The sequence below is a fragment of the Leptopilina heterotoma genome, unplaced genomic scaffold (genome assembly GCF_015476425.1).
Source record: "Leptopilina heterotoma isolate Lh14 unplaced genomic scaffold, ASM1547642v1 Lhet_212, whole genome shotgun sequence".
NCBI classification, from domain to species: domain Eukaryota; kingdom Metazoa; phylum Arthropoda; class Insecta; order Hymenoptera; family Figitidae; genus Leptopilina; species Leptopilina heterotoma.
The window spans coordinates 717,111-742,172 of NW_025110930.1; the positions used below are offsets into that span (position 1 = coordinate 717,111).

Genomic DNA, 25,062 nt, shown 5'->3' on the forward strand with positions numbered 1-25,062 from the left:
TATAGTCTCACTCAGAGTTAAAATAATCTACTCGATAATAAGTACAAAATAACTAATAAAAAATTGATTTTCCATTATTTACATTTTCTCTTAAATTCTCTTACAGAATTTGGAGAATATTCACAGTTTTTCCCAAAGATATTGTCTCAATTTGATATCTTTGGAAAAACTGTGAATTAGAAATGGGTCGACGCATGCACGTGATCGACAGTAGATGCAATATTGAGGCGAAATCTTTTTTGTTTAAATCAGTATCGCAGAAAAGGGGACAAGTTCAACATGCTCTAAAGTCTCGAGAACATAACAGGTAGTCACAAAATTGCATTGTAATAGCGCTCTCATACTCATGGGTGGTGCGTAAACATATATACATACATGCAGATCATGTATAGGCTCATCGAAAGTGCACTTGCGGAGCATGGAGCGTAATAACACGTGTGTGTCTATACAGGAAAACGATAGTACGCAATGAATATGTACGTAATATGGAACGAGAAGTCTGACGGAATATGGAACATGCATTCGGTTCAATATATGCCGCTTCGACAACACGCGGACAGAATTAGACGTGTATAATATGTATTTATAATTTATGCACAACAATCGGAAAAACAGGGTTTCTTTGTTACAAGTTTATCTGACTATACGTAATTATGTTAGTACCTACGCTCTACACGTAGTGTTGTGACCTATAGAGTACCATGCTTTGCAGTCTGCGAAGCAAAAGTCAAGTTTGCCTAGTAGCTGGTCGTCAGCTCCGCTTCGTAGCAAAGTGTGTCTTCGACGAGCTTTCGTGCTTGCACAGCACTGCAGCTGACTTAAAGAGCAACCAACGTATTACTTACAGAACATAGTTTGCACTAACTAGTTGGCGTCCAATTCGATTTTCCCATAGTACATACACACTAGTTAGCAATGCAAAACAGTATCATCATTTTATGTTTTGGAAATATTCCTCTTAACAGTCCCATTGGCTGTACAATGGGATTTCACTTTTCATTAATGTCCGTCAGGTAGTGCAAAACGTCTTCAAATTTCTATCTTTAAAAACAATCCTTGACGAAGACTTTTAATAGTCGAATACTGACAAATAATATTCAATTTCACTAAATGTAATTGCTACTCCATAATTTTTATGCTTACGGCAGAAATAAAACTAGATTCTGCAATAAAATTTAGTATTTAGTATGGTGTAAGTATAGTGATCCAAACACTACTGCTGTACACGCATCTTTTACATAAAAAACGATTCGTGCTATATATTTTTATTAAAAATACACAAACTGACCTACATTATCAATTAAACTATATGGAAAAATGTAAAATATTAAAATAATTGAATTTTAATATTTTATTGATGGAATATTCTGAAAAATTTCTTTTAACATATCTAGAATATTCTGAAATAATTCAGAGATTTTATCAGGGCATTTAATTCTTAATTCTCCCGATTCACTCGATTAATATTTATGCAGATGTTAGACTCAAATAGAGTTCAAAGATTGGTCGTTCATTTTAAATTTTCCGTAAATGTTATAAATTACTGGTTGTATGTGTTAAACTAACATTACTTCGATTAGTACCTTTAAAAACCTTTATGAATAATCCTATCCTAGTAGAACTATTTTAACAAATTCCATTTTCCGAACAAGGGAAACTAGAAACTCTCAATTAAAAAGTGTTTTATCATCCACAAAGTCCACGATTAACTAATTGACTTTCAGCAGATCAAAAAAGGATGAAAAGAGCAAGGGAGGGAGAAAAAAAGAAGGAAGAACGAAAGAAAGAAACATAGAGGAATGCTTGTGCATTGTAAGGCATTCCAAGTTTTTCCCGATATCACATGAACTCAGGTCCATATTATAAGATTGATAAAATTTGTTCTGTAGTCAAATAGAAACAACATTTTCAAAGATCTCAGAAACCGCAGCGAATGTTTTGTTATCGCTCGAAAAGTGTCAGGCTAATCCAGAACGGGTTGAGTCTAATAGAGAAATAAGCTTTACTGAGTGATATGGGAGATATCCATTAGCCTATCGTATGTGCGACTTCCTAGACAGCAAGCTGGACAAAGAAAACCATCACCACGGCATTCAACATGTTCGAGATGTGGAGCGCGGTGAGTTCCAAGTTGGAACACTCCGCGACTTCCTCCGCGTCACCATTACCTCTAACATCTCATGCACCGCAAACGCCGCATACGTCATCTGGAAGCATAAAAGGTAATTGTTTCAACAAGATACCTCATGGAGATTCCATTTGTAACACCTTGTTCACTTTGCAAGATTCTCGAATGGCAACAAAAATATACACTCGGGAAAAATTTCTCTTCAAATTCTTTATTTGAAAGCAAAATTTAACAAACTGAGCCAAATGTATACAAATAAATACTTCTTTAGGTTAAACAAACCTTCTTTAGAAAAACCCAAAATAAAGATAAATTCTCTTATAAAACAAAATTAAGAATTTGATCCAAATAATTTCTTTCCGAGTGTATATCAATACAGATTTTGCAGTTTTAGATCGGGTAGAGATTTAGAGAATTTCCTAAACTTAAAGAAAGTAAATAAACCGCTTCACTATGTAAAAATTTTATGGTCGAAAGTTATTTACTTATTTTAATACACTTCTCTTCAAGATGAATTGTTCACATGTAAATACAATTTAATATAGAAAAGAATTTTTATATTTTTATTCACAACAGTAATTTTTGAAGAAATCGTGAAAATTGAGAATTTTTTATTTAAGGCTGTACGAACGTTGCTTCGAAAATTATTACAAGTTATATTGTAATAAATCATCTCGGTTCGTATAAATGGATTGTACAACCATTCGGAAGAATATCTCTAGCCAGATCAGAATTTCGTAAGAAAGATTTCTGAACCGGTTTCCGATACCGAATTCACAGTACTTGAGGTAATACAGATGTAGGTACTTTCACTTGCAAAAAAAGAAAGAGAAACAGTGGATTATGTGAACCTTATACTACAATAATACATTTATAATTGTCAGCTTTAATATATGCGTTACTAATATTATGCATTTAAATGTAACTGACATAAACTAGCATAGCAATTATTGAAGAAACCAATTTTTAATTTTAAAATTACAAAAAGATGATCTTCAAGTTTTTAACTTTTAAATGTAGGAAATATATTTGTAAATCTTTTAAAAAATTACTACATAAATTTAATATTTAGTAAATTCAATAAAATTCAATATTCAGTTTTAACAATTCTTTCACTACACAAAATTATTTTATTTTTCGAAACTATATTCTTGACGAATATTTTTTGATTGTTTGAGAGTGAATGGGCGAAATAAAATTTACGATAATAATAATAATAATGGAAATGACAATTTTATGTGAAATACAGATATTCATATAAAATTTTCTTCATTGCAAAGGCGGTGCACCGAGAGTCTATTACGCCATATTCGAAAGTAGGTCTCGATTCGGAAAATTCTGTGAAATGTTCTGATAACGCATTCTCTCAACTCTTACTCATTCTCTAGAAAATATGTACTGCTTCGTTACTTTCTTACTCATTCCCATCCGAACCATCGCACATCGCGTTGTTTGTACGTGCCAACGAACCCAATTTAACGATATTTTCTCATTCTGGCAAAGAGTACAGGAGACGCTATATGCATACTTGCCTATTTATTTTTTATTACCAACGATAAGAGTAAAATACCAATTCTGTAATAATAGTTGCGCATTTTATTTTCTACTGTCGTTCCGCAAAAAATATTTTTTTTCCAGATCAAATTTTCTCGACACGTTCAATTTGAATATTTATTTAGATGTAAGTGAAACATGAAAATATTTGTATATCAATCATTACAAAACACAAAAAAAATACAGAATTTAATACAAAAGAAAAATTGTGATCAAAAATCGTTATCTCATAATAACAATTTTAATAAAAGAATAACAACTGCAGTAACAAAGGGATTTAATTATAACTTTCTTTTTTAAAAAAGTACAATAAAAATTGAACACAAACACCAGAGACATTTGGAAAATTACATCAGAGAAAATCTCTCGACTTGAGACAACGATAAAAAGTTGTTAAATTGACTACAGCGTCAATGAATAACGCACTTGGAAGAAAGTTCGCACCGCACCATTTTGGGACAGAAGTCCTCCAAATTTGGTCGAGTATCGTCATTGCACCAAAGGTATAATTGCCCAGCAACTTTGCATCTGTCACACGCATTCAGTACTAAATTTTTAGTATTGATCATTACACCAACTGTTCTGTAGATTCCATTTCTATACGCGAAAGCTGGATCTATTTTCTTCGCGTGAATAGGGTTTCGAAATAGTTCCAATGGCTTTTACATGATACTTTCTAAATTTGAACTATAGTCAAAACTGCTACTTCTCAGTAAAATTACTCTGCAGTCAAAACTTTTTAACCCAAGTAGTAAAGTTAAAATTACTAACAATTGATAACAACTAACAAATTTTATTAATTTGCCTTAGTGGACTTTTCCCTACATAATTCTTAAAGTAAGCAAAACATTGACTGTTAAGTTACTATCAGACATTATACAGTTTGCCACGAAATAATTTCACATGGGGTCCTCAACAATTATTTAATTTCTTGAAAAGTGAAAGTGCCTTCACATTACACATTTACAGCATACACAAGCATGTATCTACAAAATGTTTAAAAAAAAATTTTGAAATCAATGACTCTCTCGAAAATCATCATGAAACCTTAACCGGTTTCTAATTCACAATTGCACATATATGACGCACACGATATTACGCCATCAGATTTGTCCGAACAAGTGTGCTGTTCTTAAACTCGAAAAGACCCATAGTTATCGCAGATTTGCAAGTCAGCCACTTTCAAATACCACTCTCTTTGAAGAGAACCTCAAAAAATTTCGAATATGGCCTTCCACCATATACAAATAAATTCAGGTTTAATATAAATGTAGAAAGAATATTGATTTCTACCCATTCTTTAAATTCACATATATATACATTTGAAAACAAGAAAATATGCGCTGGAAAATGATAGTAAATGTATTATAGAAATAATTTCTTAATAATTCAATAAGTAGGAGAAAAAAAGAAAAAAAATATTTAAGAATAGAACTTTCTGAATATGCCAGTCCAACCACTTTAATGTATCATTTCTCGAGCCCGCGGCATTTTCAGACATTTTCATTCGCGTGTGATATTTGCTGGAAGCTAGAAGCTGGTATAGAGGGTTTCGGAGGGTGAAGGGTGGAAGGTGGAGCTTTAACGTTTAGGGTGGTTGAGGGTGGGTCGGGAAAGTAGAGGGGTTAGCTGGTGAGGGGAAATGGAGAGAGGAAACGTGGCTCTCAGATCGATAACGTGCTGTGCGACTGAAGCCAAAACATCAATACATCTGCAGCACGTGCAGATGTACTTTTCTACACCATTAAAAGTGTAAAAATACTAGACGATTAATATTACTACGTTCTAATACTCAAATGAGTAAGATTTCTATTTTTAGCATCCCTTTTATTTTTTTTAATTTATTTCAAAATAAAAGTACAATTTTCATTTAAATCTGGTGCAGCAATTCGGTGCAAAAAATGCAATCAATACAATTTAGTTTCTAAATGATTATTCGCTAAAGCTGTTTTCAAACTTGCAGAAATTTAAAAAAAGGTTCTTTGAAAAATTTTATTAATCGATATTATGACCATGTTAATAAATACCACCCTGTAGATGATATTGTTTTGCCTATTGTCAATGATTACCATTCATGAACTTTGTCAAGGACCTATATAGATTATTTGTTTATAGTTGCTACCAGAGAGATAAATTTCTATAGTTAGTGACTACGAAGATATTCGAAAAAATGAAAAATCATCACTTGGAAATTTTTCATTTTTTCGAATACTAAACAAACTTCATTAAAAAAAGGCTTAAATTTTGCTTTTCATTCACATGTACATTTGTACAATTCTTCCTCCTACTATTCTTGGAATAAAAATTGTTATCCTACAACTTGTTTCTATGGGTTTAAAATTTAAAAATTCTTATCTATTTTTTTCCTAATTGAACTAGAACTCTTATTTACTATTATTTACCAAGTATTGTAATAAAAATATTATGCACGTAATGGTGTAAGAAGGAGTGAAGAGAGAATTTCGCATTTCTATGATGTCTTGCAGAGCAAAAATTCCTTTCTTATTTCTGTCGGCCGTCCTATAGTCCTATTTTAACACACGCTCATCTGCACATACGTACTGCATATATATATATGTGTATGCATGCATTCAAGCTCTTGATTTTCCTTGTGCATGTGTGTCTGCAGTTATCTCTCATAGAATGCTGTGCTATAGAACTCAGATCGATGAGGACCTATACAGGGTGTCTTTTAAAGAATTCCAGACTCATTTCATTTCTAGAAATGCCAATATATAGGTGCGATAAAAGTTTTTGTATAAAAGCGTTTCGAATGGAAATTTTCACATTTTCATGTCTATATAATTATTGTAGAGATAAATTTTGGGCTCAGTTTCGCTTCGTATCGAACTGAACAAGGCGACATGACAGAGAACGTGGCGCCAAGCCACCTACGTGCTTCATTTTTGTTCAGTTCAATTTCAATCGGTTTTGCTATTCAACTTGAAATCATATATGTTTATCAAATATTTATAAATGAATTTCTTTTTCATTTAGAGCTCAGTTTGTTAATTTATTTCCACGAAATAGTAGATTTTTAAAGGAAATTCTTTTTATTATTCGTTAGTAAAAACCTATTATAACTTTAGATATTAATATTGCCCTACAACGGAAAAACATAACTGACATTTAGATCTAAATTCTATAGTGCAAACATAAAAATCAACCAAAGTTCTAATGTACTATTTTTCTGTTATATAAGAATATATTTCAACAAATTTGAATACTCTCTTCATGTCTAGGAACATTGAGGTCAATATATTTATTTCAATTTAGAACAAGTATTTTAAATATTTAAAAGAAATTTTTTTGAATGTTATTTAAGAAAATAGGGATGAAAAGCAAATAATGAACAAGAGTGAAAGGTACATTTTTTCACTAACTTCATTCTTTAGGTCTTATCTGTCTTATCATTCATTTTTAAAATCGTTAAATAGATCAAATTCCTGACTCAACAGATAGAAATTTATTTTTAACTTCTTTATGAATTATTTGAAAGAGTTCAGTTTTCTATTGATTCGACACATGCGTTAATAAAGTCAAAAACATCACTATTTTCAGTATACGAGACAATATTTGAAAAAACGTCAATTTAATAATATGTACGAAAATAAAAAAATAAGACTATCGATTTATCTTGTTTGTTGAAAATTATTAATAATCACCTGGTCAACGACAAAAATGCTGGATGCTGTGCATTTAATGGGTCACATTTAAACTTGAAACATTTTAATTAAGACAAATATCTATTAACAAAAGTCGCATTAGCCTTAATGGTTCGTACTCTTTTATATTCTGAATGTATATTATATATATAGTGCGAAAAATCTCAGTAGTAACGTCCCATTTTAGTCCGACAGCTTCGTCTTAGGATACAAAGCCTCAAAACAAGTACTACATCATATATAGTATATTTTTTTTCAAGTTAAACATAAAAAGAAAGAATGTCTTCATTATTTAAAAGTTGGATAATACAGTTCACGTGAAGGTGTTGTTTTCACTGACGATTTTTGAATTACACTTTTTAAATTAGAATTGGTAGTAGAGATCTACTAATTCGATAGCTAGCATTGTGCTAAATTACTTACTAAGGTATTCAATTTGTTTACGAATGTTGTTAAACCAAAATCAGTAAGTTGATATTATTTTTTAACTTATTTTCTTTTAAAAAGTTTTTTTTATATCAAATAGGGGAGAGTCTCCAGTTGTGAGACGGGCTTTATTTTTGACCCGTAAATTGTAAACGGGTAAACGAAATTGTAAATAAAATACACCGTTCGAAAGGTAACAGAAATACGCAACTTTTATTAAAAGAAAGTATAGTGTTTCGATGAACTCAAAAAATTTTACGATACATTTTCCGAGCACATCGCTTTTTTCAAAAAAAAAAAAAATGTCTCCAGTTGTGAGACACTCATTAAAAATTGCTAAAATTTAATAAGTTTGACATAAAACGTTATGTTTAGTAGAAATAATTAAATATATTAATAATATATATTATTATATACTAAATAATAATAACTTGGAAAAAAAATACTTTGCATTTATTGAAAAAACGCTTTTTAGTCGATTATCACACACAGTGTTGGTATTTAACAAAAACAGTTTGTATATCCGCTTCGGCGTACACGAAAAAGTTGCCTCATATAAAAAGAAATGTTTTTATATAAACCAATCGGCTTTTTAATATTGTATGTTAAAAAAAATTGACTGTCTCACAACTGGAGGTGTCTCACAACTGGAGACTCTCCCCTATAATTAAAATAAATTAAAAATGGAATAAAAAAACCTGTACACAGTACCTTCTTTGACTAATCGCAATCTGACAAACTAATGTATAAATTTTTATGCATAATAAAAAACGGTATTTTTGCAAGTACCGTGATGCTTTTAATTATCACAGAATGCAATCGTCTTTATAAACAGTCGACTTATAATGTTGTACCGTTATTAGCAGAAATTAATTATATCTAGAATCATACATTTTCCGGATAACAATCGCTATAATTAACACTCAATTAAATAGAACATTGATCTTGAAGTTGATTGTTCCCAAAAACTTTTATTTACCAAGAGTTTCTATTAATTAATTAATATCTCTTTTATCTAAAAATAATAAAAGAAATTTGTTTTATCCACCTCTTATATATATACTGCAAATTTACGCTTTTTAAATAATTAATATTACTTTTTATGATTTTTAAAATAATATACCATAAAACTGATTCTTTTAAAGTTTTTAGTAAAAAAAAATTTCTCAATTATTGCAGAAAAAGGTTTCAGTCACTGAATTAATTAATCTTTGTAAATGTATTTCTGTAAAAAAATTTTTTTCTAAATTTAAAAGAATAACCTATTTAATGTCATAAGAACTATAAAAATTCGCGCAATACTCCATTGTAACCGCTTGCTGTTCCGAAAGGCCCAAAAGTAAAAAAAAGTTTTATAACTTACCATAACAATGTCACATTGTTTAGTTGTTTATGGATTGCTTTTATTACATTTAAAATGCCTCTGCTATTCTATAAATTCTATATATAGGGGAAAGCAAGTTAGAGCAGTTGATTCTCGTATTCTGTTTCCAATGATGAAAATACAATTGTTTAAAAATTGAACATCTCGGTCGTTTGCGCATCAAACTATAAGAGGTAAATGTGAAGTTAAAAATAAGATAAATATTCGGTTATTTAAGTCGAAGTCACTGCTGTGGCATGTGAAATTATCAAATTAATATTACAAGTATTGTACATACACGGTTTAATGAACCAAAATTGTTATAAATTATACTTGAAAAGTTTATTTAGTGTATGTCTGATTGTAATTATGCAAAAAAAATGGTTGCATTTTTCCTATTTATAACTAAAATTGAATAGTATACCCTACAGTAAAAGTTTATATAGTTTATTCAAATCTAAGAATAATATATGAAACTGAGAAAAAAAGTATTTTCTTTTCTAAGCTTTCATTATATGCATATACGCATATAAATAAGCGAAAGTTTGAGGCCAATGTGTGATTCATTGAATAGAGTGATTGATTAAGAAGTGCCAAAATGTTGTTTAGTTCTGCGTCAAAAAAAAAGAAAGTTACAAATATTCAAGTATAAACAGAACAAACATCTCATTGAAATCAAACAAGAGTCCCTCAGTTATGCAATGAGATTCAAGTGTCTTGAAAGTGCATGAGCAGCATTTCTAATTTCTACTCGAATGTTCGTTTGCAAGGTATTTTTTTCCAGGATTTTTTAACACGAGACAAAAATATCAATGAGCGTTAATCACAATAACATCAAATGTTTAAAATATATATATGTAAGTAATTATATATGCACGCGGGCCCTTGAGAAGTGAAAACTGAGTGAATTACACGCTATATTTGTGCGTATAAAACGCGCATCTTTCTTCAATGCGCATTTTACTCTTGTACACTCAGAGAAAAATTTATTTCAAGAAATAAAAGTTTGGTTCAACCAACCGTATATAAATACATTGCTGTTCAGTTAACTCTCTTAATCTGAACCAGTGAAAAGTTGTCCCCCAATTTAAATTAATAAAAAAAGACTAGGAATTAGTAGAGATTTTCAGTAATTTCAATTTGTAAACTTTTCAATAAATAATTCAAATTTAGAGAGAACCAAAAATTAAATTTTTAACAATTTTAATATTAAAATTTTACACTGAAACAAAATAGAAATAGTTTTCAAATTTCATTATCAAACTATTTTACAATTCAGAAACAATGTGAAAAGTAGACAAAATGTATTTCAGTATGGTAAATTCTAAGCCCTATTAAATATTTCAAGAAATCGACAACAAGCTTTAAAGTTTAGTATTTCTTTTTTTAAATTTTAATAAAACTACTAAATCCCACACAAGTTCCTTCAAGAAATTTAAAAAATTAATTTTTAACATTTTAACACATTGTCATTGAATTGAAAGACATAGTAATTACTAGCATTCAGTGTGATGCATCCATTCTTTTTGATTTTTACATATAATTGTAGAAGAAATTGAGTTGACTTTACTCGATAGCAACAAACATGACATGAGAACCATTTGTATATAGGTAGACGACGTTACATAGTTTTCCAAGCAATACTATACCTCAGTCAAGATATGATAGAAAAACGTTGCTTTTTAAGCACCTGTATTCTGATTTGTCAACGTTGATCGACCTGATTTTGTAACCAAGCCATTAAATTTCAAGATAGATATATCTGTAACTACTTGAGTTTAATATTTATGGAAATATTCAAAATACACTCTCTTATTACAAGAGTATTAGCATGCTATTTAAAACTCATCACAATCGAACTTGAGAGAGAAAACTGCAAATGTATATTTATTATTAACTGAGGAACTTGTATAAAACAAATTCGCCAAATTGTAAGATGGGAAAACTTTTAAAGGTACATTAAAAGGGGAAAAATTTACATATTAATAACTTGACGCTTGGAAGTTATAGTAATGAAGAAAAGGCCTTTAGTTGTCTAGAAAACTGAATATGAGAAAGAAACAAGCACTTTTCCGAGAGACCCCTGAGGCTCAAGGACGGACTTAGGCTTCTTAGTTGAAAGTCCAGGATTCGTACCTGACTATGTACTTGGAACATTGCATAACGTACATTCGCTCACTAAAGTCATTACTACAGTATCTCCGACATTGTTGCGGTTAAACCATTATTTAATTTTAATCGATCTCCTCTTCTCTCTTCGCCTCCTCGATCACTCATCTGTAAGCAAAAGGAATAATTTCCAAGAGTCATTTTAGATATGTAATTTCTCTCTTGTTTATTATTCCTAATTGATTCAATTTTTGCATTATCAATTGCGATCCTATTATTAAAATATTATTAGACGATCAAACTATCGAATTAGCACTTATTAATCAACTGCTGAGGCACTAAAGTGTTTTGAAAATTTTTGTCTTATCAAGTGTATTTTCATATTTGTCACACTTTTATTGTTTCTTCCACTTAATCAATAAACAGGTATAAAATATTTTCTCACAAAGTTATGCTGATATAAATAAAATTCTAAACAATCTCTCGGTGAGTAGGTACAGTATAGGTACAGCTGCAAAGTAATAGTTGTCGACGCGTTCTTTCAGTTCTTCCATTTGATTTTGCCCTTCGAGTGAGCGAGCAATAAAGGAAATGTGGAAAATACTGGCAGTGCGCAAACGTACCTGTGTCGCGGGTGGATAATTCGATAAATCGTAACATCGCAAATTGGTCGTCTAGACAGTCTGATTGTGATTGTATTCCACCATATCAGAAAACGAGTGTTTTTAAGCATTTTCATCTGTCGTCGGTTTTTAAATCGTCGCAATGTTCCTGCTATTTTGCATTCATACGCCATAATATAACACATATCTAGCCTCGAATAATGACACGAATACGCACGCCGAGAGTTGGTGTTGTGCATCTATATGTGTGCACGAACTCTTTGAAATATAGATAGATGCAGACAGGCATGCTGATGTCGTGTGTCAGGGGTTCTCTATTCTTGTCTACGGGATTTCTGATAGCCACATGCATGTATCCCACACTTCCGGTCCCTTTTAGTTCACAATAAATATACTAGTCAAATAATATATTTCACGTATACATATTATATTATTTCATTTTTACCCTCTAACAAATATGTTGGTTTGATATTATAAAATTTTTATTAAAATCGCTGTTATTAGTAAGTAACCTAAAGGTGCCCGAGTCGAAATTTAAGCCCTACTTTCACCCTGAATTTTCAGGGTCTGTTGAGTGTTAGGAGTAGTAAAGTAGGGTCTAATTCTAATACAATTAGACCCTACTTTGACTCCCAAAATAGGCGGAAATTTGCCAATCTTCTATTTGGAGAAGCAAAGGAGGGTCTACTTCTAAGAAACCTATACCGTACTTTCAAACCTCGTAGACCCTACTTTCATACTCCTAGACCCTACATTCTAAAAGAAAATTTTGAATTATTTTCTAATGCATTACTTGAAACACTGCAAATGCAAAAAGTACTCCAAATTCATAAATACTGATGTGTTTTATAGCGTCTATATACACTTCGTGTATATAGACGCTATAAAACACATAAAATTCCACTTTTACTCATCCCAAGTGCTTCAATTGAATCTGAGCAAATCTTCAAATTTTTCTTTTTCTAATTGTAGGGTCTAGGAGTATGAAAGTAGGGTCTACGAGGTTTAAAAGTACGGTATAGGTTTCTTAGAAGTAGACCCTCCTTTGCTTCTCCAAATGGAAGATTGGCAAATTTCAGCCTGTTTTGGGAGTCAAAGGAGGGTCTAGTTTTTAAAAATTGTATTGAAATCAGACCCTACTTTACGACTGCTAAACCTGAATAAGCCCTACATTTTCAGAGGCTAAGTAGGGTCTAAATTTCGACTCGGGTGTTGATTCATTTTTTGTCTCAATTTGATATGCTTAGAAAAACTATGCAGTAACACAAAGCTTATTTTGATAAATTATTTCCTTAAGGTGAAATAAGAAATTTACATTTTGACAACAGTGTCTAAGGAAACTTTTCTATTGTTTTCATTTTTATACAAAATATAATACAAAGTAGGATTCAACTATTTTTAAAATGAGGCCACTATTATCAATACCCACCGTTTTTAGCACCTTGGACCCCGCAGATCTTTACCCGCATTTTCTTAATTCTCATTTTATGTATACCTGCTGTTGACATTTATATTGGTACTACCTATTCATTTTTGAAAACCATATTAATTACTTTTTAAGAATCATAAATTTCAAATTTTTATCCGACTTTTATACTAATAGAATCCCATTTGGAGTTAAATTACAAATCCCTAATTCATTAAAATGAAACTGAAATTGATTAATAATCATCATTAAGTGTAGGTATCCCAAATATTCAATTAAGATTTTAGCTTTTAATAAAATTAAGATAACGACAATTTAACATATAGAAGCAAATGTTGTCAAGGATTGAATACAAATTTTTGAGTTTACTTTGACACTTGAGACATTTGTATATTATATTAACGGTTCTGCTTAAAATTAGCAATTATACGGAAGAGGTGTATCGTATACGGGTCATCTATTGATTATATGATGATAGAGCATTGCACTTGAGTTAGACTTTGTATTATATGTCTTGTAATAACCATGTGCTGCTCCTCATATAAAAGTATGTTTACCGTATTGTCGTTTAATATAATTTATCTATAGGGTATATTGTTGTAATTAAATGCGCTCAATAGTGCAAGACTTACATCATTCATTTAACATGCAGTAGTAATTGAATATTCACTCCAAAAAAGCAGTTTTTCCAAAAGTATCAAATTGAGACAAAAAACGAATTAAAAGTGCTGAGAAGCAACGTGTCTCTTTATTTTTAATTTAATATCCTTAGAAAAACTGTCAAGATATTAGTAAACGACTAAATTTTCAGTGTTTTTTAATAAAGCGATCATTCGGAGTATAAACGTATATACATCCTTTTAAAGAAACTGTATTATGTAAAGTATATTTATAACCCTAAAGTGGATTATAAGGTTATATATTTGTGCATATTTTTAGACCAAGTCGAATTGTTGTTCGCAGATATCAACTTTTTGCTTACAATCTATATAATATCAATTTGATTTTTTAAAACTTTTTAAATAAATATTTCAAGTAAATAGTTCTTAGAATTAAAAAACTTTACTATAAATTGTTTACTATTTATAGCTTTCCGAATATGAAAATAAACCTATACTAGTTTGGAATAAAAATAGATTTAATTAAATCATTCCAAAAGTGATCTAAAATATCTGTTAATGGAGCTACATACATAACATATTTTATAAACAATTCCATTCTTTTTGTTTCAGGTAAAACAACATCTGCTATTATCAGATCATACTTTTAATATAAAACGTCTGCTATTAGTGAGTATAATTTCTTATCTATATACATATAATGTACATTAAACAGCGGATCAATCAACTTCTATAACTGACCGTGCAGACATTTCCTGATCTAGCCCAGAATGGAAATGCGAAATAAATTCTCAAGTAGAGTTTTGGTTGAATCGAATATATTTTATACGAGTTTTGTTTGATAGAAAAATTTATTTTTATTTCTTTTTTTTATTCTTCATTCTTTTAATTAGCAACATGTGCCTTAAGTGCTTAAATTAATTTAATTAATTTTTTCATATTCTATATATTTTTAGTAAACCAATATAAATCAATGTATAAACAAATTAATATATTAATTAATTATAATCTTAATTAATGATTATATTATTAAATATAATCTTGTTATTGTATATCTGTTCGTTAGCATATTGAATAAGTTTTATAATTATTAGAGTAAATAAATTCTTTCAAACTATCGACAATTTTCGTATAAAGTTTTAAAAATAATAGTTAAGACGAAAACAAAATATTAATTTCTTTATACGTTGAACAAAATTGTTAAAAACATGCGACTATTGAGTAAGAGGATATCACCGTAATGTCAATTTATTGACATAGTTTTTCTAAGGATATCAAATCGAGACAAAAAACGAATCCAAATGGTTACGATACAACGTTTTGATATACGTTTTTTATAAAACTTTGTATCGCAACAATTTTGATACGTTTTTTTTCTCAATTTGATATTTTTAGAAAAACTGTATGTTCACCTTTTTATTTAATATTAAATGGATCTAGTTGAAAGACTACAGAGAAGTCAGAAATATGATAATAAAGGATATAAGTAATATAAGTAATTGCATATTTAAAACTACAATTTATCAATTATATTGATGTAAAGTCAATGTCTGTAATCGTTTTTTGACAGAATTTAAACGCAGAATATTTGTTTATAATAATTTCCGTTTAACGGCACGAATAAAAGTAAAGTGTCTTGATTGTTTGATATTAATTTTCGTGATAACTACATTGACTCGATCCAAAAAGTATAAAAATAAAAAGTAGAAAACACTTTGAAAACTTTAAAGTTCATTTATTGATAATAATTTGATAAAAGTATATTATACAGTCTAAAGTGAAAGTTTCACAAATTAAACTACCTTCACGGTTTAAAAGTCTCTAGAGGGGATTTGTGTCCATGGAACTTGTTCGTATACGCATAGGTTATCTACAGTGATTCTATAGGAATAAACGTAAAGCAATTTTGAAATTGTATTATCTCAAGTAAATTATTAGCAGCAGGTATAGAGACTTATTAAATTACCGCCTGACTTTTGGATGGAGATATTACTTAAGCCAAGAATAAAAGTTAAAAAGACAACTTTTTACAGTTGTATTGATTTCCATCGCATATACAAGAAAAAATTGGCTTGTTGCCATATTTATATTTTACGTCTTCGTTTTCTGTACTCTACACAAGATTTGTTTTATATGTAAGGTATATATATATAAATATGTGTATTAATAGTATTAGTCGTACAATGATTTGAAGAAGAATCGATGAGACGATGAGACGATGAGACAATTCGACGATAGTCACCAGGAAGAGTGTAATGTGATAAAAAAAAATATTACAAATCTTTTACATCGTGTGCAGGTCATGGAAGTTGCATAGAATCGTATTTCTACCATGGAAGATAATAGTAAACGTGTTTGAAAAATGCATCCGCTTGTCTGCTCGTCAGTTGAGAACCACTGTTTAGGCAGCAGCCTTGGCTCGAGTTGTCGAACCCGCGACCTAGTTACACACGCTCGGCAAACACCGCTACACGTCACCCACACTTAGATGCATGCACTGTGGGACGATGTGCACAACACTGACTTGCACGCACATGCACTTTCGTAAGAAACGTCTACGCAACTCAGGGGAAGAGAGAGACATTGTCTGTTTGTATGTATGGCTCGTGATATTGTATCGGCAATCAATATTTATCCAATTTTGCGTGTAGGGCCTGCATTAGGTCAATCTTTGCATTAGGATCACTTAGGATCACTTAGAAAAAGCGGCAGGTACAACCACCACCTTGAAAGAAATGTCCTCTAGCATTGCAGGTGCGGTAAATCTTGGATTTTCCTTCTTTGATTCAGTGCACAAAAAAGTCGAGTTTCTTTAAACGTCAAACCATGAATTTAAGCTGGTTTTTGTCTTGAAAAAGTTTCAACTTCTTAGGTTTTGATGCACAATTTTTTAAAAATTAACCCTTGTTACCAAAAGGTTCGAAATATGAGTTCAGCACATTTTTAATACACTTTTAAAAAAAGGAACTTTTTAAATATTTAATATTCCAATTTGACGTTATGTATATACATAATCGTAACACTGAACACGTTCAACGTCAAACAGATTTTTTGATAACTGACTGCTGTCGAGTTGTCCAAATTTCTATAAATCCAGAAAGTTTTTTAAAAATTGACTCAAATCCAAAGTTTTCTCAGTTATCAAATTAGAATCTAATGATAGAATTAGATTTTGATTACTCGCAAAAATTTGGACTTTTAATTATGAAATCAAAATTCTGTACAGATTTCATACAAATAAATTTAAGGTTTTTCGGTTAATATTCCCACTGCTTAATAAAATAAAAAATAGAATTTCTTGCTATGTAGTATTTTAGATGTCACATATTTGCTACGTTACCTATTTGTTCTTCATAGAACAAAGATGTGAAAATGTATATGCTTCAAGTTTGTCTTTCCTTCAGCTTTACAAGCAAAACTCTACCTTATCGCAGATGAATGTTGTACTTTTTTATTTTGTACTTTCAAAATTAATGCTCTGAGGAAACTGACTACACATACAAAATGAACCCTGTAGGTGGCTTTACATTGCTTTATTTTGAGCAAAAACAAAAATAAGCTTGCGTGCATAACTCTGTTACATAATTCGCATTAAAAAAAAAGTTATTAGATTTTTGACAGGTGACAGATTGAAAAATTACAAATTTAATAATATAGAAATCCTAATACAATATCTCTGAAAAATCATTGAATCAGTGTTAACCCAGACTAAAATTTTAACCCTTATTTGCTGCTAAACAAGTCAATGTCAATCAACGAAGCTTAACATGTTCAAAGGAAGATATTTAACGGTGTGCATATTTCTTTTTTTATAAGTAAATAGTTGTAATTGTCCTATATTTGCTTTTGTAAGGATTCAATAATTAATTGTTCCTTATAAAATATGTATTGAACTATTAACAGATATTTTAAATCTAAATTTTATTTAAAAATTAATATTAAACTCTCTAAATTTGAATTAGTAAAACTGTTTACAAATTGAAAATCAAAAAGTCAGTCACTAATTCAAATTAGTAAACATTTTTACTGATTCAAATTTGGAAAGAAGATTCACTCATGTGTAAATTTGGTTAAATAATAAATTAGTTAATTAAATTAAATAAAGTATAATGAATTTGGTTATGCACAGCCAACAGAAAGTCTTATTTTAAGGTAGAAAAGCAAAAATTTTGATTTAAGGTGTTTCAGGATTGAAATTGACAAAATCAAATACAAGTTTTTTTTACAAACAATGTAGGTAGTCAATTGTCTAATATATAAATTTTTTTCACTCCATAACAATTAACATCTTTATGTTCGTGTTCATGTATGTGCAATAAATTTATTGTTTCTTAAATACAATTTTAAAAGTTTGTAAAAGAAATAAATTTATACACTTCTTCACATACCATATACTGGGAAAAATGCTTTGGTTTAAATGGATTTAAATATAGTATAATAAAATGAGGTTATGTTACTCATTGATGTTTTAACTTAAACATTTATGTATACACGCCGTTTTATACGGAAGAGGTGCCTATAATGCATTGCAATAGCTATAGTGTACAAGCTTATTATAAATTAGTTATGAAAAACTAATAATTCTTTGTTATTAATTTACGCAAATTTTCAATGCAAGCTTTCTCGCTCCTTTTCACTTCCTCCCGTGTGGAAAAATTTTAGGGCGCTGACCAAGCGCTTAATAGACTGTCTAACGTCTTTCTAGACCCAGGGCAGACGGTCTTGTCGAGCGGCTGTTCAGAATTGAAACGAAACTTCCACGCTATCGTCTAGAATAGACCAGCGTTTCTGGTCTGATCAGCAGTGCTAGTAAATTCTAATCTACGTCTATTCAAAATTTCTCATTATATGTTATGACAACTATTCTTAGAATAATAAAACTTAATTATATTTGAAATAATTTTAATGACTTTTTTTTATATAAAAAGTATTAAAAAATATTTTAACTTTCTGTATTTTTCACTTCAACTTTCTTTAAGCGTAAGGCTTTGTGTCCCTCCCAATCTTTGGCATTGGAGATAGTAGTCTTTTTGTAAAATAAAATTTACTGCAAATCAAAACAGCCGGATGAAACTATCAGTCGTACTCAGCACCAATCTTTAGGCGTCAACCACTAATTAATGAAATTAATAAATAAAAACTTACTAAATTTGCTATTTAGTGGATATTGATTCTCAAATAACAATACTCGATGGTTTTTTAAATCATTAAGTATTACAAAATTTGAAGGAGAGGCATATTGGTAGATGACGCCTAAACATTGATGCTGAGTACGACTGCTAGCTTCAGCCGACTAATCAAAACACATAGATACACATCAAAATCTATTTTTTTCAGTGCACATTTAAAATTAAATTATACAGAAAACAACAACAACATAGCACATTATTATTCACGTAAAACAGAAACCACAACAAATACTATAATTCACAAACAAAATGCATCACACACTGACTGATCTAACGACGCCAAACGACGCGACGCCATTAGGCGCCATGTTACTTAGCAGCTGGGCATTCATCGACGCATGCGCATATAACATCCTAGACCAAATCTAGACGGTCTTAATAACACCGTACTAGACGGACATATTTGACTTAGATTTTTTCTAATAAGCCAATCTGTTAAGTCACTGATTCGGGACTTGATGGACCGTCTAGAATTAGACGGACTTGATGATTGCTAATCGGGAAATCATTGGACTCTAGACTGCCACAATATTTTTCCACACGGGCTACTCTATTATTATTGTCCACGTGATTCTAAGAATTGAAAAATCCAAAAAACTGCTTAGATATCTTGTAGTATAGTTTTTAAAAGAAATAAAATAAAAAAATTTCTTTAACTGTCAATAACAACAACAATAATAACAAATTGTGTTTTAAGTTAAACAACTCTCTAAATCTGAATATGTAAAAATTCACATATTTGTAAATTATAAGTCGCTCTCTCGTTCAATAAGTGCATATACACTTATAATAAGTGAAATTTCACTCAGAATAAGTGAAAAATTCACTTATTTATTGATCGAGCCCGTGTAGAAATTTAACCATGGCCCAAATCGGGGCCAGATCTTTTGATCATTGTGTAGGCCATAACATGGCAATTTCTACACGGGAATAAGTGAAATTTCACATATTCAGATTTAGAGAGAACAGATTTTGATTCAGGGAGAAAAATGTTTTGATAATAAGATTATGTTTTTTCACATAGAAAAAAGAAAGTATTATTTCAATACAAAAATTGTAAGACAAGAAGATTTTCTCGCCCATTGAAGATGTCACTACACTGAAAAAATTACATTCTAATTTGAAGAAAAACTTGTTAAATATTCTTGGCGCATATTTAAGAAGATTTTCTTCAAATTAGAATGTAATTTTTTCAGTGATATAACTATATAAATTAGCATTGGCTATGTCTATAAAATATAAATTCCAAAAAAATAAAATCAAAAGGTAGTAATCCTTTGTTGATAAAACGAAATATCCCAACTCAGAAAATATATAATAGAATATAAAATAACGTCTGCTTTATTATTGTCATATTCTTTTCTGTACGTACGTATGTAATCGTTGACATTTACTCGGAAATCTCGCTCCCTCGATTTTCCCTGTAAACAATCGTGGACTTTCGTCCCTATACACCATTAATGAGCATATATTTTTTTGGACCTTTAATTCAGTTAATCTTTACTTTTCCAAAAAACTCAAGTAGCTTGTAATATTGCAGTCTTAGTATATAGATAATATTACTCTAATAGAACTATTTGCGAAAAAATATTTTTTAAATTTTGTACTCTTATGGATAAATATACGCATTTACGAAAATTATTTAAACTGTCGAAAACATTCAGCAAAAACTTGGAACATTTTACATAAGATCTTTGCAAATCAAATGAATATATATTCTGTACATGAATATATCCAAAGATATATTTTTTTTACAAAAAGTTTTGTAAAATTGAAACATTCCTTTTCCTGGAAAGAAAATCGTTTGAATTCTATTTACAATAAGAATCTGTAAACACAAATATTGGTGAACAATTCCATCTCTAATCGACGACCCTTTCATTATGTGATGCACGTTGCCAGTGCCAGCTATAACTGAAGATGAATCAAAATCAAGAAGGAAGCTGTAAAGACATGAGAAAAATATAATAAAATGCATGAAATAATGTGACAATAAAGAGTGCTGCATCGCGCACTGTTAAGCCGCAAGAGTCGCAAGTGGTATGAAGCGATGTGGGTCAGCCGAACACGTTGCGCATCTGGGTCAGCGGCGTGTTGACGCATGCGCAAAAATTCCGGTCGTTCACCGTTCCAAGTTCTACGGCACCTCAAGTCTACAGCGACAGCAACTCAAGTCTCGAGGATAAGTTTTGACTTATTGTTTTTTTTCCTTTTTTTCAATTTTCCAACTCTCTAAGCAAAATATATTTACCATGAAAATTAAAACAATAATTCGGTGAAAAAAAGAATAGTGCAATCGAAAAAGGAAAACTTTATACATACTTTATTTCCTTATAATATGTATTTTGTTATACATTTTTTTTCAACGTGGAAAAATATTAAAAGAATATTTGCATACGGTTTACAATGTTTTCAAGTTAATTCGCGTTGTAATTGCCAAACCAAAATATTACGTAAGCAATGGCAAGTTGAAGATTCTTTTATGATACACATGTATGTAAAACGTCTTAATTTAAAACCAAACCATATAAAAGAAGACGCGAGTACTTTAGAAGGCTATTCATTAGGCTTCATTTAGACTATTCATGACTCGCGGCCCAAATTGAAAAATCTTTTCAAATGCCTGACGAGCTTGGCATCAGAAGGTGTTTTATTACAGATGTGTGGCGCAACTGTTACCACACTCAGCACTTAAGGAAACTGTAACAGTTACTCTTAAATTGGACAATAAGATATCAATAGTTTGAAAATTATTAAATATTCACACGGACGACAATTTTTGTCCGGAACAATTGCAAATTTCACTATGTTAGAGAAACTTTAGTTGCTGACTTTCGCTATTCTAGAGGAACTTATCGCTGTTCAAGATGCTGTTTTTTCTTTTTTGAATCATTGAACTGCGAATCAAAAAGTATGAAAATCAACTTCCGATATTCAATTATTTTAAAAAGCGAAGTTTTAAAATATAACAAAATAAGCACTTGTTGAAATTCATTTTACACCTCCAAAAATAGTATGTACACCCAGAAAAAAATTGTTCGTTAATTCAAAGAAATAAATTTCTTACACTTGCTTTCTTTCAAACAAAAAGAACGTTTTTTTTACTAAAAAAAAATTTCTTTTATTCAAACAACTTGTCTTTAAATTAAATAAATTTTCTTTGAATTAAAAAAATTAGATCCTTAAAGCAAAGAATTTTTATCATATAGAAAGAAATAATTATTTAATTTAAAAGTGGAAAATTTCTTTTAAGGAAATTAATTTTTTTTTAGTCAAAGAAAAATTAAGTTTGAATCGAAGAATAACATTGTATTTATATTGTGATTTTATGAAGAAAATTGAAAAACAATAATTAAATTTCATTACTCAATGAAAAATATTGTTTCATATAATTAACACAATGTTGCTTCGCAACAATTTTGACACGTTTTTTGTCAAAATTAAACCTTAGAAAAACTGTATATTATAAACCGGCTATAACAAAGTCTACGAAATATTAATGATCGGAAAATTTTAATTACTTTTTAACTAAGTTACAGCCATTAAAGATAGCATTGAACGAAATGTTTTATTGTCAACTTTTTTCAACATTTTCGTCACGTATATCATAAGTAAAAATATATTTATTTCAATGAAAATAAACATAATTTTTTAAATGAAATTTTATGTCTTCAGATAAGGTGCATATTTTTATTTTCTTCAATTTAAAATGAAGAAGAAAATAAATAAAACTTAACGTGTTAGATTTATAAAAGCATCTTGTGCGTAATTTAGAAATTAACAAGTAGTAATTGTTTGTATTTATTGATTAAAATGTTATTAAAGCATTTAAAAGAGCGAGTGTGAATCAATTATTTGTCACGTGCTCGTGCATCTACACTGCAGTATTATTTATTTGTAAATATATTTATAGAGTATTACGTGGCTCAGGTTGCCAACCTCCGGTTATGCAACAAAATGAGAAGGAGCGAAAGAGGCGAAGGGCGGCGAAAAAAACAAAGAGAAGTATAGGTCGGTGTGAGAGAGGGCAATGATGTAGAGTGGGAGGGAATCTCATTCAGGAGGGGGACATTAAGAGAAGGAACTAATGACCGTGGGCTTTAGATAGGAGCATGAGACGTAAAGATATACAGAGAATAGAAAAAAAGACAAGATATTGTTACTAATAAAAGCAGCTACTTTTGATGTACTGAGATATTTGGAATTTTTATAGAAATACCCCTCTCTTCTATTGAGAACTTTATATGTTCATATGAAAACAACTTTGTTACTCTATAAAGTGGTTTTGAAAGATGAAATTTCTAAATTTCTAATATGTGTTATTGAAAGTACAACGGTACCTTCAGCGCAACATTTTTCATTTTTTTTTTTTTTTTTTTTTTTGATAAAAATAGAAAATTGCCACTTTGTATGTAGCTTGTGTTTGTTTTGTTCGAAGCTAGGATTTGCCTTTCTAAAAATCAATAAATAAATTCTTTTTTTTCTTACAAGTTTAAATAAATGTCTTTTTTAATATAAAAATGTGCAAAAAGAAAATATAGTAAATGGCTTAGAAATAAGTGAATACGTATTTGAATATGTTTATTAAAAACAAAGATATTGACTAGTACTTTATAGGAAAAGAATATTTGTCAGTAGGTAAGTCAGGGAGTGATAATCCATATGCCTTGAGAATAGTTTTTCGTTTATTTCAGATATAAATGTAGAGATTTCAGTCTTTACAACAATTTTACTATCTCGGTACAATGACAAATATTGTGAATATCAGAAATAAAAAATATAAATTGCGGTTAAAGAACTAATAGTTGTTGTGCTGTTTGGACAGCTGCCTATGCCTAGGCTGATTCGAACTTTCCTCTTTTACTGACGTGCGGTAGAAATGTGCTTTTCATGTAAAATAGTAAAATGACTATACTCGTCTAATCAATTGCGATGACTATTCCGCAATCTTTAGATAAGGGGCCATTTCAATATTATATTCACATGGGGTCGAGCGGTGAGGGAAAACACAGGGACCCTCATTCAAAGTCAGGAAACGCTGTTTTTAAATATTGTACAAAAATTAACATTGTGAATTTAAGACTTTTTTTATTAACAAGACTTAAATTGTATTTGTTACCATCTGACACTTTCACTATAGATATTAATTTATTGTTAAATATGTCATTCACCAACAAAGTACTTTAGTTTAAATGTGTAACTTCATTAAATTTAAATAATTTTCTTCAAATAACAAGAAATACTTATTTAAATACTCGATTTTTGTAGTAAATGTTTCAAACTTTAATAATCGTATACAAAACATGCTAGTTTTTTGTATTTCTTGTTATTAGAAGGGTGCCAACCAATGGGACGCAATGCCAACGACTGGAATATAGTTACCCTATAGTATAGTATTTTAAATTTAAGCTGTTTAATGTTACGGTTACAAGAAGACAAAAAATTTAAGTTTAAGTTTGAAATATTCAACCACAATTTCTAATATTTTTAAACAAAGAAAGAAAAATAATAGTAATATTAAAAATACCAGTTATTTTTACTGTTTTACAAAACTTTTTGTTGAGTTTATCAAAATTTTTGACCCAAGAAAGCAAAAATAGGATTAGCAAAAAGTACTCTCTAAATCTAAATTTAAACTAGTAAAAATGTTTACCAATTTAAATTTCACTGTAAAAGTTAAGTATCTTAAAAGTGACTACAAAGTTACTGAAGATGTTTAAGCCAGAAACATTTTCATAAAAGATGTTTTAAGTTAGTCACTTTTAGAATACTTCTTTTTGCAGTGTTCCTGCTTTTGAATTAGTAAATTTTACTAATAAATTACTCTCTAAAACTGAATCATTGAAATTTGATTGATTTTCAGTGACTCTATTCTCGCGATTTGAAATTTACTTTCAGTGAAGTTTTACTGAAGATCAGTTAAAAATGATTGAAACATCAGTTATTTTTCACGGATTTG

The 25,062-nt window shown here is 29.9% G+C and overlaps 1 protein-coding gene across 6 annotated transcripts in view; it reads left to right on the top strand.

Annotated features, from left to right (window-relative positions):
* Positions 1-25,062, top strand: part of LOC122501645 (probable nuclear hormone receptor HR3) — a 67,786-nt gene that overhangs the window by 24,091 nt on the left and 18,633 nt on the right. The window contains exon 2 of one of the 6 annotated variants that reach the window (XM_043611266.1): positions 1,699-2,222. The exons of 3 other annotated variants lie outside the window; for them this stretch is intronic. In XM_043611266.1, coding sequence (XP_043467201.1) covers positions 2,099-2,222 — 124 coding nt within the window. In that variant the 5' untranslated portion in view covers positions 1,699-2,098. The remainder of the gene's footprint in view (positions 1-1,698; positions 2,223-25,062) is intronic. 2 more of the 6 variants (XM_043611264.1, XM_043611265.1) reach the window with 2 other exon arrangements.